The sequence below is a fragment of the Syngnathoides biaculeatus genome, chromosome 4, assembly GCF_019802595.1.
Source record: "Syngnathoides biaculeatus isolate LvHL_M chromosome 4, ASM1980259v1, whole genome shotgun sequence".
NCBI lineage: Eukaryota > Metazoa > Chordata > Actinopteri > Syngnathiformes > Syngnathidae > Syngnathoides > Syngnathoides biaculeatus.
The window spans coordinates 16,974,246-16,991,546 of NC_084643.1; the positions used below are offsets into that span (position 1 = coordinate 16,974,246).

At 41.1% G+C, this 17,301-nt stretch overlaps 1 protein-coding gene across 4 annotated transcripts in view; it reads left to right on the forward strand.

The window, feature by feature from the left end:
• LOC133499037 (TNF receptor-associated factor 2-like) overlaps positions 1-12,681 on the forward strand; it is a 64,374-nt gene extending 51,693 nt beyond the window's left edge. For 3 of the 4 annotated variants that reach the window (XM_061816513.1, XM_061816514.1, XM_061816516.1), the window contains 3 exons: positions 3,591-3,768; positions 3,858-4,006; positions 9,822-12,681. In XM_061816513.1, the coding sequence (XP_061672497.1) occupies positions 3,591-3,768; positions 3,858-4,006; positions 9,822-10,040 (546 nt within the window). In that variant the 3' untranslated portion in view covers positions 10,041-12,681. Of the gene's footprint in view, positions 1-3,590; positions 3,769-3,857; positions 4,007-9,777 lie in introns of all 4 variants that reach the window. The other variant, XM_061816515.1, reaches the window with a different exon arrangement.
• The last annotated feature ends 4,620 nt before the right edge of the window (positions 12,682-17,301 follow it).

The window sequence follows — 17,301 nt, forward strand, 5'->3', positions numbered from 1 at the left end:
GCATAGCCGCTAACCGCTTTATATATAATATCCTCAATTTCAAGTTTCATCATCATCACTCAATCTGATACTCTTTTCACCTCCAAGACATTCTTCGCCAGCACTTCCTTTAAAATAACCCCTACTCCATTTCTCTTCCCATCTACTCTATTATAAAATTATTTAAACCCTACACCTAAACTTCTAGCCTTACTCCCTTTCCACTTGCTCTATTGGATCCACAATATATTAACCTTTCTCCTCATCATCATGTCAACTAACTCCTGAGATTTTCCTGTCTCCTGTTTTTCCCAACATTCAAAGGTCTGTGCATTCGTCTTTATCTTCTGCCGACTAAGATGCTTTCCTCCTCTTTTTTTTGTCTTCGACCTACATTATCTGAATTTCTACCTACGCTTTGCAGATTAACATTTCCTGGGGTGGGCGTAGGAACCCCGGGCCACGACCTAACCATTATGAAATTCGTATGATGAGCGCTCATACTGTATATGTTTGGCACAGTTGTACGCCGGATGCCCTTCCTGACGCAACATTCTGCATTTATCCGGCTTGGTACCGGCCGACAGGTAGCACAATAATGTGCTGCCCAACAGGCTGCAGATTATCAAAAAGAAGAAGTCATCAAATCAACAAAGTCAGCACCTAAGATACACAATTCACATACTACCGAATCCATGTTAAAGTTAAGGTCAAATGAAAGCAATCACATCAACACAGTCAGCACATAAGGTACCCAAATCACATACAACCTGTGTGAAAATGTAAAGGATATAGTGATTTAAAGGATATGTGGATGGAAGGGATTCAAACCACAATGGTCCTCACTTTAGTAGTTGAAGGTTGAGTCCACGTTTGATGTTTGGTCCTCGTTGTATACTCTACATTGGTAATGTTGTTAGCGCGATAGGCTAACTTGGGTTGAGCAGCTTCAACGCGAACGATACGGCACCAATTTGGTTACTAAGATGTACTAAGATAAGACTTTTTAAATTTCCTTTCAGTCCTCACAGCCCTCGTGGTACAAGTTGTGAAGTTACTCACGTTCGATGTTTGTTCAACATCCACAAATTGATCACAAACGCGTCTTGTTGTTAGTAGGCCAAGCTAAGGAATACCAATCCGATTAGCAAGTTTAAGTTGACTTCTTATGAGTACTCACTATCCTTGATGTATATGATACGTAGATTTTTGCAGGACGTGTAGATACTAGCGTTTGATGTTTTCCTCAGTAAATATTAGAAAACAGATGTGTTTTTGTTGTTAGCGGTCTAAGCTAGGGTAACTTGGGCCGAGCAGCTTCGACGCGAACGATACGGCTCCACTTTGGGTACTAAGATTGCACAGATGGTGATTTTAGTCCACTGAAGTCGTCGCCAGGAGCGTCCCACGTGAGTATCCACAACATTCAGTCCAAATTCAGCAGGATATATTGAATTACGATCGGGATGGTCAGAGTCTTCTGTTTAAGCTGCTACCAGTTTGAAGACCGGAAGCAACAATCTTTTTATTTTTTTTAATGTAACCCATGTAAAACAAGATAACGCTATATTGTTTATAGGATGTAATTATTAATGTGCCTGCTAAAACGGGCATTTTCCTTTTCTTTTCCAGTGTTGCTGTATTATATAAACCACATGACATGGAACAAAAAAGGCATTTCTACCTGGCAATTATCCTTCAGAGGTAGTTTCAGAACTGTAACAGGCACAGCACACCTTTTTTCTGTAACTCAAAGTGTGCAGATTAACACACACACACACATTTCCCTTACCTTGTTGTTTTGAAAGCATTTTTATTGTCCAACATGTATTTTAAATGTCACTAAATATTATTAAACATAAAGTTATCTGATTGCGAAGGATGTTCTGTCACTGGTTCAAAGCGCATTCAGTTGCAGCAATGTCCCACATAGCTGTGTTTAGTTTGAAATGCAAAAGGGGCATTTTGCGTTTTACTGTAAATACTGTTGTGTCGTTAAATATGATGTATGACAATAGCATGATTTTTAGCATGTTATTAAGGAAAAAAACGGCAGCCGGTATGGTCCCTTGGCTTTTTGTAACTCCTGCCATGAAAATCGTTTAAAGGGATTTGTTTTGGAGAAGAAGCAATAAGTGACGTTACTTGCAGACGCCCACTCAGGCCGGTTCGTGTGTTTATACCGGTTTTACCTGCGGGGAAGGTAGGTCTTTGTTCCTTCGTGTTAGCCAAAATGCCGGCTCGTTGTATTGCTGGATATTGCTCAAACACTCGGGAGGATGGACCCATTCATTTTTTCACCATACAACATGATTTTGACATATGTGGGTTTTTGTAACTCCCGCCGTGAAAATCCTCTCGAGGGATTTGTTTTCGAGAAGAAGCAGGAAGTGACGTATGGGGCAGGAGCGCCCTCAAGTGGACTTGTTTGTTTGTATTAGTTTTACCTGCGGGAAGGTAGCTCTTTGTTCCTTCATGTTAGCTAAAATGCCGACTTGTTGCATTGCTGGATATTGCTTGAGCACTCGAGAGGATGGATTTACCCTCATAAGTGGTGGCTCATCTCCGCCGCGGAAGTGGATCAGACGGGGAGGCAGTTTGGCCGTGATTTGCATATCATCTAAATGTGGCTTGAAACAATGGGGTAATATTGCCCCGGTAACAGTTGTGAGATGTTGTCCTCTTTGAAAAGAGCTTCCGTGTCAGAGGGGGCGTGTTCGTCTCCCACAGTAGGGGCCACAGTGTGTTTTCAATGGTGAATGTTCCGGGTGACGTCATGGGCATGAAATTCAGCCATAATGGCGACCACTTTGGATGTCGAATGACACTTCCAGAACTTTGCGCATGGATGACGCGCTCCCCGCTCATATTTATTTTTTTGTGTAGACATTGAAGTGAATAGTTTTATATGTATTTTTCATTACAATATTTATTTTAGAATGTTTATAGGTATCAAACTTGACCTTTATATCCAAGAGTTTACTTAGTTTTTCCCTCGTAGTCCCGTGAATGTTTACATTAAACTCTATATAAATATGAGAAAACAATAATTTTCTGTGGTATTGGTTTGAATGCCACACACAAAATATCATATCCTTCCTTCCATTTTCTGTCGCATGTGTCTTCATTGGTGTTGTGGGTAAGCTTGAGCCTTTCCCACCTGACTGGGAGAGAGGCAGATTCACCTTGGACTGAACATCAGGAAATTGCATTGCACATACAGTATAGACAAATGGCCATTATAGTATTACCTACTTTCACAACTATGGGCAATTTCAAAGTCTTCACCTAAAATGGATGTTTTTTGCATATACGAGAAAGGAAGAGAAAATCTTAGAACGAACCCTTGTATACTTTTCGCATAAAAAACAAAAGATGGGAGAGCAGTTAGTTTTTTTTTTAAATTATATTTTTCTCAAGTTTGACAGCTTAGATGTGCGTGTTAAAGGTCCGTCACACAAGGAAAACTTGCAAACAACACAGGAAGAGCATAGCTTAGGTTGAACCCTTATATACTTTTTGTACGTTTTTAAAAAACCAAAAGACAGCAAATTATTTTTTTCCGAATTATATTTTTCTTGTGTTTGACATCTTATATGTGTGTGTTAAAGGTTCGACAGCTGGAGAGAACAGTGAGTCTGCGGGACTTGTCCATCGTTGAGATGGAGGGCAAGATGAGGGAGATGTCAGCAGCCGCTTATGATGGGATTTTTGTGTGGAAGATCTCAGATTTTACAAAGAAGAGGCAGGATGCTGTTGCTGGCCGAGCCCCTGCTATGTTCTCTCCTGGTAATCATTTGATGATAAAATTTGGATTATTAAACAATGATGAGTCTGCGACATCCTGCATGACAATAACATATTCTCATGTTTTCTAGCCTTTTATACGAGTAAATATGGCTACAAAATGTGCTTGCGAATCTACCTAAATGGAGATGGGACAGGAAGGGCCACCCACTTATCTCTGTTCTTTGTGGTGATGAGGGGACACAGCGACGCCCTACTTAAGTGGCCTTTTAATCAGAAGGTAATGCTTCGAGACACTATGAACAATATACTGTCATGATATTTATAATTCAATTACAGAAATGTAGAATGTACACGATCGATCTTGACTCATCATTCAAAGTTTGGCTGTACCTTTTACAACTCTAAATAGTGTTTTCAACTTTTGGAAAAATCGATTTTATGCTAACATAACACGTGTGTAAAGATATGTTTGGATAAGTTTAGTGAAAAACTTGACCTGACACTATCAAATATCTTAAAGTGTGGCAGCTGTCCTAGCTGTCCTGTACTTTTCACAAAATAGTTAAATTATTCAGTTTTGTAACATAAGATTTATTTTGTAATTTTAATAAGAATCATGTCATAGGTATAGTGATAATAATTATAATTACGAATGCGAGCAGGTTTGATTGGGAACCTCACCCCCGTGCAACGTTGGGGAGACTCGCATATTTGGGGTACTTGCACGTCGGGGTGATCGCATGTCAGAGTACGTGCGTGTGAGGGTACTGGTGTGTTGGGATACTTGCGTATCAGGGTACATGCATGTCGGGGTAACTGCAGGCTGGGATACCGGCAGGTCGGGGTAACGACTCGTGGAAGTAAGGGCTGCGAAGTTCCCATGGAAGGCAAACGGCCCCCGAGCCGTAGGTCGCACACAGCACACCCTGCACCACAACGGGGTACTGCCAGGTTGGGGTATGGGTGTGGCAAAGTAAGGGCCGGAAATGACCTACGGGTCATAGCTTGCGCACCACATAGGCGGTGCTACATTGAGGTAGCGGCGGTGGATGCTCCTGGAAAGTTGGAGTACCGGCGCTTTGAAGTGAAGGCCGCAAACGGCCCCCAGAATGGAAAAGGACCTCGGACAGTCTGTTGCGTTCCACACGGTACTACAAGAGCAATACACAGTAGGAACGGTGCGAATATGTGGAGAAAGAACTAAGTTAGAAGTAAAGTTGTAAAAAATAGGAAGATCAGGAGAAAAATGGGAAATGGCATGCCTGCACAGGTCAGTTTAAAGGAGCAGAATGTGTAGAAGATGGAACGGTGCTAATAGGCAGAGGAAAAAGGAAGTTAGGAGTATAGTAGTAAAAAAAAGGAAGTGCAGGGTATAATTTTAAATGGTTGGAAAAATTGTGAAAAACAGGTTCGCACGAAAATACAGCAAAGTGGAAACAGTGAGAAACATAGAGAAATAGGGAAGTCAGAACTAAACGAGTAAAAAGCAGCAAATTCAAGCATTTAATTAGAAAATGTCGGAAAATTGGGAAATGTGATGAGTTGAGATGTGATGAAATGTTCACAGATCAGCTCGAAGGAGATGAACACATAAAAATTGGAATGGTGATAATCCGTTGAGATTTATTTGAGTTATAACAAAATTGCTCAACAATGTTACCATCCATCCATCTATTTTCTTAGCCGCTCATATTATGCACCTGTGTGAGGTCATTAGCTACATAAAGACACCTGTCCACCGCATACAATCAGTAAGACTCAAACTTGTAACATGGCCAAGACCAAAGAGCTGTCCATTTGGAGACAAGGTTAGAGAGAGCAGACTTAGATGGTTTGGACATGTTCAGAGGCGAGAGAGTGAGAATTTTGGTAGAAGGGTGCTGAAGATGGAGCTGCCAGGCAAAAGAGCGAGAGGAAGACTAAAGAAAAGATTGGATGTTGTGAGGGTGGACATGAGGACAGTGGGTGTTCAAGAGGAAGATGCACGAGATAGGCTTAGATGGAAAAAGATGACACGCTGTGGCGACCCTTAACGGGACAAGCCGAAAGGAAAAGAAGAAGAAGAAGAAGCTCATACTCACTAGGGTCGCAGGAGTCCTGGAGACTATCCCAGATATCAATGGGTAGGAAACAGGGTACACCCTGAACTGGTTGGCAGCCAATCGCAGAGCACATAGAGACAAACAGCCCCACTCACAATAAAACCGAGACCCAATTTAGTGTGTCCAATTAATGTTGGAGCGGAAAAAGTGCCTGACACAAAAACATGCAGACACGGGGAGAACATGCAAACTGCACATAGGGAGGGCTGGGATTGAACCAGGGTCCTCAGAACTGTGAGGCCAAAGCTTTCCAGTTGAGGCCAATGTATTGGAAAGAAATTGAGGAAAACAGATGTAGTGCTTCGTTACAGCTACATGAGGGGGCCAGGGACTGCGAAATAATTGTGCAATCCAAATCCAATCCGGAAAATGCAGGCTCTTTGCATAAAAATCTGATTTGAGAGAGAGAATTTCTTGTTGATTTTAGTAAAAAGGTGTTGATTACAAAAGGGGAGAAACACCGTCTGGTACACCTATCTGGCAACTTTTGGTAGCAGTAAAAGTAAGGTAGCCAAAGTACTATACGAAGTACGACAGCAATAACCTTGCAAAAAAGGTTACTAAGTCACAGAGCACTTTGTGTTTGGTTTAGAGTATAGGTGTCTTTGAAGTTTTGGTACGTCAATAGTAGTCAGTGAGTTTGGTATCTCTCGGTGAAACGTGCAACGAATGAGAGACTGATGCTCTCGTGTACGTTTGGTGTTTTAAGGAAAAATGAAGGAAAAGTTTGAAGGTACACCCCTGGTATATAGTTTGTCGCATCTCAACCATATTCTGTACTTTTGATGTCACAAGTCTCCAGATGGTACACAGCGAGTTTAATGGTAATGGAACCAAAGCTGTAGGAGCAGTTAGAAAAAGTATTCACCCATCAAAAAGCGATGTTTTCAAACAAAAGGTCGTAGCTCACTTCCTGTATGAGCTGCGAAGATCACCCGTGATAAATTTTTGTTCGTTTCGATGCCCTCTGTCAGCATGTAAAATTTCAGAGCTGTAGCGAAAAAGATTTTTAGACATTTACGGCCTCAAAATTGGTACTAGGTGAAATGACGCAAACAATAATAACTAGACCTGCGAGCTGGTATCACAGGGGATCTAGCCCCTGCGTGACGTCAATGGATTCACACATGTTGGGGGTACGTGCACGCCGGGGTACTTGCTGGGTGCTTGTATGTCAGGATACTGGCAGGTTGGGGTAGTGGCGCATTGAAGTAAGGGCCACGAACTGCCTCCAGTCTGCAATGAGCCCCAGGCTGAATGTCTGGCTCGGCACACCCAATGTTGGGGGGTACTGGCATGTCGCGGTAGTGGCATGGCGAAGTAAGGGGTGCGCCATGTTGGGGTACCGGCGGTTGAAGGTCCGGGAAGGTCGGAGTACTGGTGCAATGAATTGAGCGCCAAAAACAGCCCCTTGGATGCAAATGCACCCCAGCCTGCAGGTTGCACTTTGTATGATGCAACAAGGGCAATAGACAGTAAGAACGGTGCGAATCTCATGAAAAATAACATAGGTATCTAAATTTGTAAATAATTGGAAGGTCAGCCATTTACTTTGAAATGTCGTGAAATAGGTCACAGCTCATCTTGAAGGAGCTGAACAAATTAAAGCTGGACTGGTGCGAATCCGTAGAGACAAGAGGAAGTTAGCAGTAAATTAATAAAAAGCAGGACTTCAGGGTTTTATTTTAAAATTGCGGGAAAATTGGGAAGTGTGACTATTTCACGGGTCAACTCAAACGAGCGGAGTACGTCGAAGTAGGAAGCTATGAATCCGTTGAGAAATAACTAAGAAATAAATTTCTTAAAAAAAATTCTTAAAAAAATAATAATAAAAGAAGGAAAAGAATGACTCAAATAATTGACACAAAATATGCACTTTAAATGCTATTTACATCCTCCCAGCATGCTTTGGAGCACTAAAGACTGCCATAGTACCGCAAACAACCATTTGCACTCATGTTCACACGGGCAATTTAGAGTCTTCATTTAACTTACCATGCATGTTTTGGGATGTTGGAGGAAACTGGAGTACCCTGAGAAAACCCATGCAGGCATGCGGAGAACGTGCAAATTCCACACAGGCCAGATGTGAATCAGTCGTCAAGAAATCATTTACCAAATGAAAGAGAATGCAATTATGTTTGTACAGTAATCAATAAGTAGTAATCCCTTCACATTGGATTTTGTTCAAAATATCATCCACATTTTACAGGCATTCAGACTTTTGGCTGTCCAGCTTTCCAGTTACTCTGTCTTAGTAAGTGACGTCACGTGACTAAGAACGTATGACTTGATTGGTTGGGTGTTTGTTCTGACCTGAAGTAACCCTGTTTTCTTAAAGGGCTCCTATCATGAAATGGATGATTTTTAGTATGTTATTAATGAAAAAACGTCAGCCAATATGGGCCCATGCGTGTTTTCACCCCAAAACATGATTTTGACGTATACAGCTTTTTGTAACTCCCGCCATGAAAATCCTCTGAGGGATTTGTTTTCGAGAAGAAGCAGGAAGTGACGTAAAGGACAGCGGCGCCCCCAAGTGCACATTGCTTCAACACTCGGGAGAATGGATTTAGCCGTCATAAGTTTGCAAGAGACCCGGTTCATTGTGAAAAATGGATTGCACGGGTACAGAGGACGAGAGCTTTGTGGATTCTAAATAACAGATAGGCTGTAATGCGCCCCGGCTCGACGATGTTCAACAAGTACTGCGGTGGGTTTGAACATCCCCCTAAAAGCAGCACGGCTCGGCCCCATTATATGCCACCATGGCCCCGAAAATCAGCCACACCGGCTGAGTGGCCGCGTTCGGCGGTCACTGCTTCTGGGAAGGCTGCGCGTCGGGCTTTGGGGACAGGGGCGGCTCTGAAGAACCCAGCCGAGAATGCCTCACTCAGCCTCGTGCGCGCATAAAGCGCCCCAGCTCGACTGTGTTGTTCAGTACTGTGGCGTCTGTGAACACTCCCCTAAAGCAGGTCTGCTCAGCTCTACCATAGGCCACACCGGCCGGCTCATCTCCGCCGCGGTGATGTGGTTTGGGCGTGATCGCATATCATCTGAATATGGCTCGAAACAATAGTGTAATATTGCCCTGAGGGCTCGAAACAATAGTGTAATATTGCTCTAGTAACTTCACTCGGTTGTGTGGTGTTCTCCTTTTCAAAAAGAGCTTCCATGTTAGAAGGGGCGCATTTGTCTCCCATAGTTAGGGTGCACTGCGTGTTTTCAGTGGCGAATGTCCAGGTGATGTCACGGACGGAGGATGCAGCCAATATGGCGACCACTTGGATATCGTAGAATGACACTTCTGCAACTTTGCGCATGGATGACGCGCTCTCCGCTCACATTTATTTTTTCGTATATACATTGAAGTGAATAAGGTTATATGTATTTTTCATTACAATATCTATTTTAGAATGTTTATAGGGACGACACTTGGGCTTTAACACTGAATTTAGATGGTGAATTTCACACAGCGAATTGTAGCCAGTTGAATCTCAGGAGACTGAAAATATTGCATTTGAATTTTAAAGGTTGAATTTTTTTAAATTGTTAATTTGTTAGCATTGAAAAGTTAAACTGAAATACAGCTATTGAAAATGTGATCACTTTGAAATAACAATGTGAAATGTACAACATGAAATTTTCAGTGCCATTTTTCATTCAAATCCTGGTGGCACATATTTAATTCCATATTATCGCCACTTTTGTGGTTCTTATGTACCGTAAACTAGAACTGCATTGCATTGTCCTGAGGGGTTTTCTTAATTTATCATGATTTCCTCATTAATGAAGTGTTTTATTCAGCAGTATGCAGACTTACCAGGCCCCAATTTTTGAGAGCTGTGATTGTTGTGTGTATGTTTTATCATAATTTTATATTTATATTTTACAATGTACTGTCAAGTCAAGGTACTGCTTTAGAATAACTGGGCTTTTACTGCAGATTGGATGACTGATTTTAAGAAAGGTGGCCTCACCTTTACCCAGGTCACCCTAATGCTGCTGGACCAGAACAGCAGGGAGCACATCATTGATGCTTTCCGGCCCGACATCTCGTCCTCTTCCTTCCAGAGGCCCGTCAGTGATATGAACATTGCCAGTGGCTGTCCGCTCTTCTGTCCACTCTCCAAGTTGGACTCTAAAAACTCTTACATTCGGGATGACACCATCTTCCTCAAGGCCATTGTAGACCTCACTGGGCTCTAGGTTGAAATAAGGCAACTTTTTTTTTTTGTCATTGGCAATATGCAAGAGTTGTAAACTAATTGTCACTATTTCTCATTGTTTACCAACATAAAACAACATTTTTAAAAATATGAACAAAAATATTTATTCATCATCAAAAACAAATTGCTGAGTGCACCAGTATGTAACTGGTGACAAGAATTTTTGTATTTTTCATTTGACCAACACAGATTAGATAGTATAGATACTCTTACATTGCGATGAAATTGTTCCTGCTTCTTCTAACAGAGATGAAACTCGTGTTTGTAAGATTCAGGAAATATGAGACCAAGATTTAATGTCCCTCATTTTAGCATCTTCTATAAATTTTAGTTTTCCTCTCAGGGTGTACATGATTCTCTAACATAGTGTGCAAATGAATTTTAATTTTAATGGGAAGACAAAACAGGTACTGACAAATTTGTATCCTCACATTCTCAAAAGAACTTGATTATAGCTGCATTTACTTGCTTTAATTTATATTTGGAAGCAGTATGATGATTCCATTTAGTTACACTTGAGTGCACTGATCAACAGTTTGTGGTTGTGTGCATTACTTGAATTCCATGAATTCTTTGTCCAATATTTTAGTCATGGTTATTGTGCAGGTGAGTATATTTGAATGTATGAGCATGTCCTTTTTTACTCTTGGATTTTGTAACAGTAGTCAAATGAACTGCCAAATTCTCCCTAGATTAAATGTTTTTGACAGTACCTATGGCCATATTTCACCATTTTTGTACTTCAGTTTAACAATTACTGTTTTACTAACATATTAGTGTAACAAATGTACCAACTAACATTATTATAGTCTGAGATTATTGTGTATTGAAAATTTATATACTGTAGGTATTAGGGTAAATTAAGACTTCCAGTTATGCCCATTATTATATTTTACATGCACTAAAAGACTATTTCAGTGTTTCATTGTGATAGCTCCTTTATAAGGAGGAACTCAATGATTGATTTGAGAGAAGTACTATATATGTGTCATCATAAAACATTGCTATGTATTGTACATGTAAAAGAACGATAACCAAAAAGTTGGTGACCCTTTGTCTTTTTAATAAATTCATTTACATGAAACAAAAACAAAAAATAATTTGGAGTTGGCATGCCTCTCATCTGAAAGTCAGGTAGGATAGGCGCTTAATCACACACGACTGAACGGGATCAGCTGTCTCAGACAAATGAATAATCACTGAAAGCCCTTGACTGTCTGTGATGATTGTATTAAATGATTTGACTGTACCATTAAGCTTAAAAATATCTGTGTGTACACTTATTTAAATGTACCGTATTTTCCGCACTATAAGGCGCAGCTAAAAGTCTTGAATTTTCTCAAAAGCCGACGGTGCGCCTTATATACATTATGGATCAATATTGAGCCTTTAGTTCAGCTCCATCTAATGGATGCATAACGTAACCCCAGCCTCTACTGTCGCGTCCATATAACCTTATAACGCGGTGCGCCTTATATATGAATAAACTTTTAAAATAGGCAATTCATTTAAGGTGTGCCTTATAATACAGTGCGCCTTATGGTGCGGAAAATACGGTATACGTGTCCTGCAATCACATGTATTCTGTGGCCAAAAACACTACACATCCCCAGCAAAAATCAGTTTGGACCCAGTTCAATTTGTCTTGTACCTTTCTGCACGTTATTTTGATCGGTGTGTAGATTGCGGTATTAAAAGGAGTTTTTCGTAAAGGAGTTTCCTTGTCATTTTAAAGACTGGTTGCAGCATTATTGATATCTGAAAGCTATCAGATATGAAGTATTTTTTCTCCCCATTAATTCAACATTGTTCTTCATAATCATCGGGTGAGACCTCTCTAGTTGCAGGTCAGGCCTTGTTATAAATATTCGACATTCATGATTAATTTTTTAAAAAATTCATAAAATATGTACTGCGATTGGCTGGTGACCCATACCCTCACTGCTTGCCTGAACTCAGCAGGGGATAGGTTCCTGCTCACCTGTGGCCCTCATGAGGATATGCAATATATAAAATGGATGTTTAAATGAAAATATGTACTAAATCTGATGTTTACTGAGAAGCAATCGCTGAAAAATTCTGAATTTGTGTCAAAAATAATTACAGTACATTATATGCACATATATGTTATACCCACTTGTTTTGTTTGTGGTTGTATTTGTGATGTAACCAGACCTTTTTCAGTCCAACCCTCATTCTTGTCATAATTAACTATATGGGTCTATATTTATATATAACTAGTGAATCTGTAACATTATTTTTAAGGTCAGAACATTTTTTGAAGACACTTTCTTAGTTTTATACTTCCAAATGTGTGTACGTTTGCTTCTGCTTCATGCACAAATGTGGAGGCTTGAGGAGGGAGAGCTGATACTATTTCTGCAGCTTTTTGACATCATCTACTATTTGCATAAAAAGTGCCTGTAATTATTTTTTTTTGTTCCATGAAGTCACTGAATTCTGAATGTGTTTTACATAACAAAGCAGTTCTAAACTTTGTGGGATTTTTTTCAATTATTTGTTTTATGCTTTCATTTGCTGAATTTTCAGTGACATTGTTTTTTTTTTTTAAATTAGAATCTTGAAACCTGAATGTAATGAAATTAAAGTGAGAATTGTCATTTCCATCTAAATTTTGTATACTTTTCAAACAAAAAAGCATTGAAATCTGTATACAAGAGCTTTGAGGTCAAACTGAAAAAACAAAACAAAACTGCATTTTGAACCAGAAAAAAATGATTTTAACCACGTGGCCACAACAAATTGAAATATAGCATTTAATGCTAACATTACCATCAATGCCTGCTATAAGTGATCCAAAGAGACGAGCCACTGAGCAGAATTCCAGAAAATAACCGTTATGTACAAGATTCAAACCTTCGCAAAAGGATTTCAGGTCTATTGCTTTAACCCAGGGGTCTCAAATTGGCAGCCCACGGGCCCTTTGTGGCCTGCGAGACGATATTTTATGCCCCCACCTTAATATAAAATTTGAATGTTAGTGTGCCTCTCAAGTTTTAAATGAATGGCACTTTTACAATGTTGTGTGCGGAGCTGATGAACCTACCAGTCAGAGTGGGTATATAGCTCTTGGGGGTGGGACATCGACCGGGCTTGATACAACTAGAGAAACATTTTTCAATAATTGAAAGTAACATGGAGTTTTATTAGTAGTTTTGCACACAACTTGTTCACACCAGCATCCTTGTTGATCTTTTTTGTTGAAAGGGCTACTGAGACGTAAAGCATGATTTTTTTTAGAATGTTTTTGATGGAAAAAAAAAAGGCAGACAGAATGGAGCCATCTGTTTTTTCACCACACATCATGATGTTGTCGTATATAGATTTTTGCATCTCCTGCCATGAAAGGCAAGGCATTTGTGTTGGAGTAGAACCAGAAAGTGACGGGGTTTTTTTTTTGCAGGGTTGAGTGTTTATATAGTACCTATTGTACCAGCAAAAAATTACTTGTTTTTTTCATTGTGTTAGGTAAAATGCCAACTCATCGTATTGCTGGATTTTGCTTGAACCCTCAGGAGGATGGATTCACTCTTCACACTTTTCCAAAACACCCGGTTCGTTGTGAAAAATGCATTGCACAGGTGCAAAGAACGATAGCTTTGTGGGTTCTAAATGATAGGTAGGAGTGTATAGACTGTTTTTGACCACATGACGACATCTAGGGCAACCTGGCGTGTTTGATGGGTTCACTCTACTGACACGCCATTCGATCTAATGCTTTTGCATATAGGCCGGTGTTACACAAATGTTCGTATGACTGTTAAAAGTGACGCATGATGGCTAAAAAGACTTAAGTTATCGGTGCTCATTAGATGTTATTTCAAGAAACCGTTACGCCAAGAAGTGTGCTTTGATCAACAATATCGACACTTATCCCTTGGAGAAACAAATGGAGCACACAACTGTAGGTGTCGGTAACCTATCCAGACATCGTCCACTATCTCCTCTTCTCGACAAGCGCTTATACCGTGGACCAACTAAAGAAATACAAAGGTCTGGAGGCCTACAACCAATGGACTTTTCCGACTGGTGATCTTCAGCCCCCCCCCCCCCCCCCCCTTAGCTGCAGTTGCCATGCCCCACAATCTTCCAAAATAGCGACTGAACATAATGGGTTTGAACTGGGTCCTCTATCGCGTATTCCATATAATATTGGGATATGATTTTGGCCAAACGCGTCGGACTTGTCCAAGAGAGTTCCAAGGAGGTCTCAACTATTCCACTCAAGGATATGTACATGGAATTAAGATTTTGGACGGAGCAGGACGCAATGTCAGAGTTACAGTGAAACATTGGCGATCGATGCAAAAAAAGTTTGACGCCTCAAACATATTAAAATCCAACAGGATAGTGGAATCATTCTGCGCATGTAAAGCAGGGTGAGTACTTTTTACTTAGACAGGGTTCACACTCACTCTGACCAAAAAAATTTAAGGGCTTTATAGGGGCATTCTTAGGGGCCGACACAAAAAATTTAGGGCCATCATGGAAAATCAAGAATAAGAAAAAAGACTCACCCAATGGTGTAATCAACCATTATTGGTTAATCAAAGGTTCCAGTACCCCAGTACTTGTCACAGTGATCACCTGTTGTCCCTTGTGGTTGTTCTCATTGATATGACCATTGTCAATATCTTCACATAATTACTTCGCATAACAGTCTACAGAAAAACAGATTCGAACTATAATTGCAGCTATACACACATTTACAAATGTCTTCTACTGACGTCTGTCTCAGCACCCCTACTCTAGCTCCTTGAGCCTACCCAGTGCCTCCTCTATTTGTTGCTGCAGAGGTGCCAAGGTGGGTCTCTTCTCCTTTGCTCTGCCTCTGAGTGCATTGCCTCGGTGATGTACCTCAGATTCCTCTTGTCTTCTGCCTCCTCACACAGCCTGTCAGCCTTCTCAGTAAGTGTAGATATTTCAGTCTCTATTCTGGCTGTTTTGGCTTTGAGGCCGTCTATCTCTACCTTAGCTGAGCAATCAGTGACTCCTTACTTAGGTTGTCCTCGGTGACCTCCTCGTTTGTGGAGAAGCCTCTTTCCACAGATGCCTGTCCATGGGACAGGAGCAGCAGCTGCTTTATGACGCCCCATAGCTCCTGGAACTGCTGCCTTTCCTGCTGATGCAGAGTCGAGTGGAAGAGAGTGTCTAGCCTGTCCTTAGAGATGTTGAAATCAGAGAACGCGACCCTAATCACCTCATCTTCTTGGATCTTTTCACTCAGTCTGGAATACTGGAACAGAATCCTGTCGCAATTGCTTTCCTCCACCCTTCTGTGATCCACCATGATGTTCAAGGATTTTTGGAGTTTTTTGTTGTTCCTCTCCTTTTCATCTTTCATGACAATCCGCCGAGGGTCCATCCAACTTAGTAGGCGTACTAAACTGTATATGATGTGGGCCTTCTCCAGCAACTGTTCTATCATCTTTACCAGGAAAGTTTGGCAGCTCATCCTAATTTCCTGCTTTACACGGTCAGTTGCAATGCCAGATTTCAGAAGCAGTAACTCATCAGCAAAGCCTATGCCTACTTTTGATAAATCCACCCAGTGTGACTTGTCACCCACGTTTATCTTGACAAGGCCGGTGAGGGAGGCTGCCTTTTGTTTAAGGACTTGAGGCTTGATGAACTTTTCCATCAGTCTTGATGAGGGTGCCCATGTCCTTTGTGATGAAGGGAAGCATAGGCTTGTCAGTCTGGTACAATTTCAGGAATGGTTCCACCAGCCTGGCGCACATAAGAAAGAAGTGAAGCTTGGCAACAAAGATGGGGTCCTGTGCTGCTTTCTGAACAACAGTGAAGGAGCTGTTGGTTGGGCTGGTCACCTTCTTCGTCCTTGCTGCCTCGCAATAATCTCATACGTGTGGCATCAGGGTGATGGCTCTCTCTGCCACATTAATGTTTTCAAGCCATCTGGGCGAGTGTTGGATCCAGTGACTTGTTTAAAGTCCTCGCGCCTGGCAGGTGCATCGCAAAACAAGTTGTAGGGGCTGGACAGAAAATCTTCCACCCCCCCATCCAGCTGCCTTGCAACCGATTCAAAATGCATTATATAGAATGTGTAGACCGCAGCTTCCAGTCTGCAGCACGTGGTGGGTGGTCATCTTTTCAATTTCTTCTTGAATAGATTTGTACAGCTTCCAATTAATATTGGGGCCATCTATCGAGAGCTGGAGCAGCTTTTGGTGACCGAAGTCACACACGTTAGGGTCCAGACGCTCATGAAGATCGGTTGCTGCTGAATGTCCCAGGAATTCAGAGGTGAGGTAGCAAGTCATCCATCCACAATCGCACATGAATGTCCAGCTGCTTCTCTTGCATCTCATGATTTAGAGACTCATCAAAGAGGAGGACATACACTGATTCAGCCTTCGCTTTGTGCCTCAGTAGAGATGAAAAGTGGGCAGCAATGCCAAATGTAGCCACAAAGTCTTCCTTTCCCCACAGTGGTAGTTTTAGCAATGTCACTGTCTGGAGACATGACTGCAAACACTTTTGAATTATTTTCAAAAGATTTGTAACTTCACTATCTTGATATTTTGATAGAAACAGATTCATACTAACAGAAGATGAGACAGTCTTCGTCAAATCAGCGTGTCTCCTGTTTTTCTGGTGCGACTCAGACGGATTTCAATTTTTTTTTTAAATTACATTTTTTTTTGGGAGAATTTTGGCGGTAGAGGTCCTCCCTTTGATTTTCTTTAATTTAAGGCCTTTTTAGGGGCTTGACCGGTTTTCGGTGAATTTTAAGGACTTTTAGGGGCCCCTAAATGGACCCTCAGAAATTTAGGGGTTTTTAGGGGTGCGAATGAACCCTGTTGGAAAGATCACGAGTAATATCATTGTAGTCTTTATAAGTAAGTGGGTGTATTCATTTGACTTGGCTCGTAATGGAACCCAGTTTTCTGTTTTAAAAGTCTGATGTGACACAAATGGGCAAATAGTCATTTCTCTTGCTTGCCATCGCGCATTTACGTATCACGAAACCAACTCGTCGGCATAAAACATTGCACACTTCATTAAGCAGGTCAGTGATACGCTAACAAAGTGAAAATTGTTCTCCGGCCATTCATAAAGCATTGATAATAATTCAATCAAACTCAGAGAAGATACTTCTCCCTCACTTACCTTCAAACATACAGCCTTGTGTTTGCTGATATTTTTCACACTGAGTTGTACTTGAGGTTTTCCGCAACCTTTAATCCATCAGAGACACC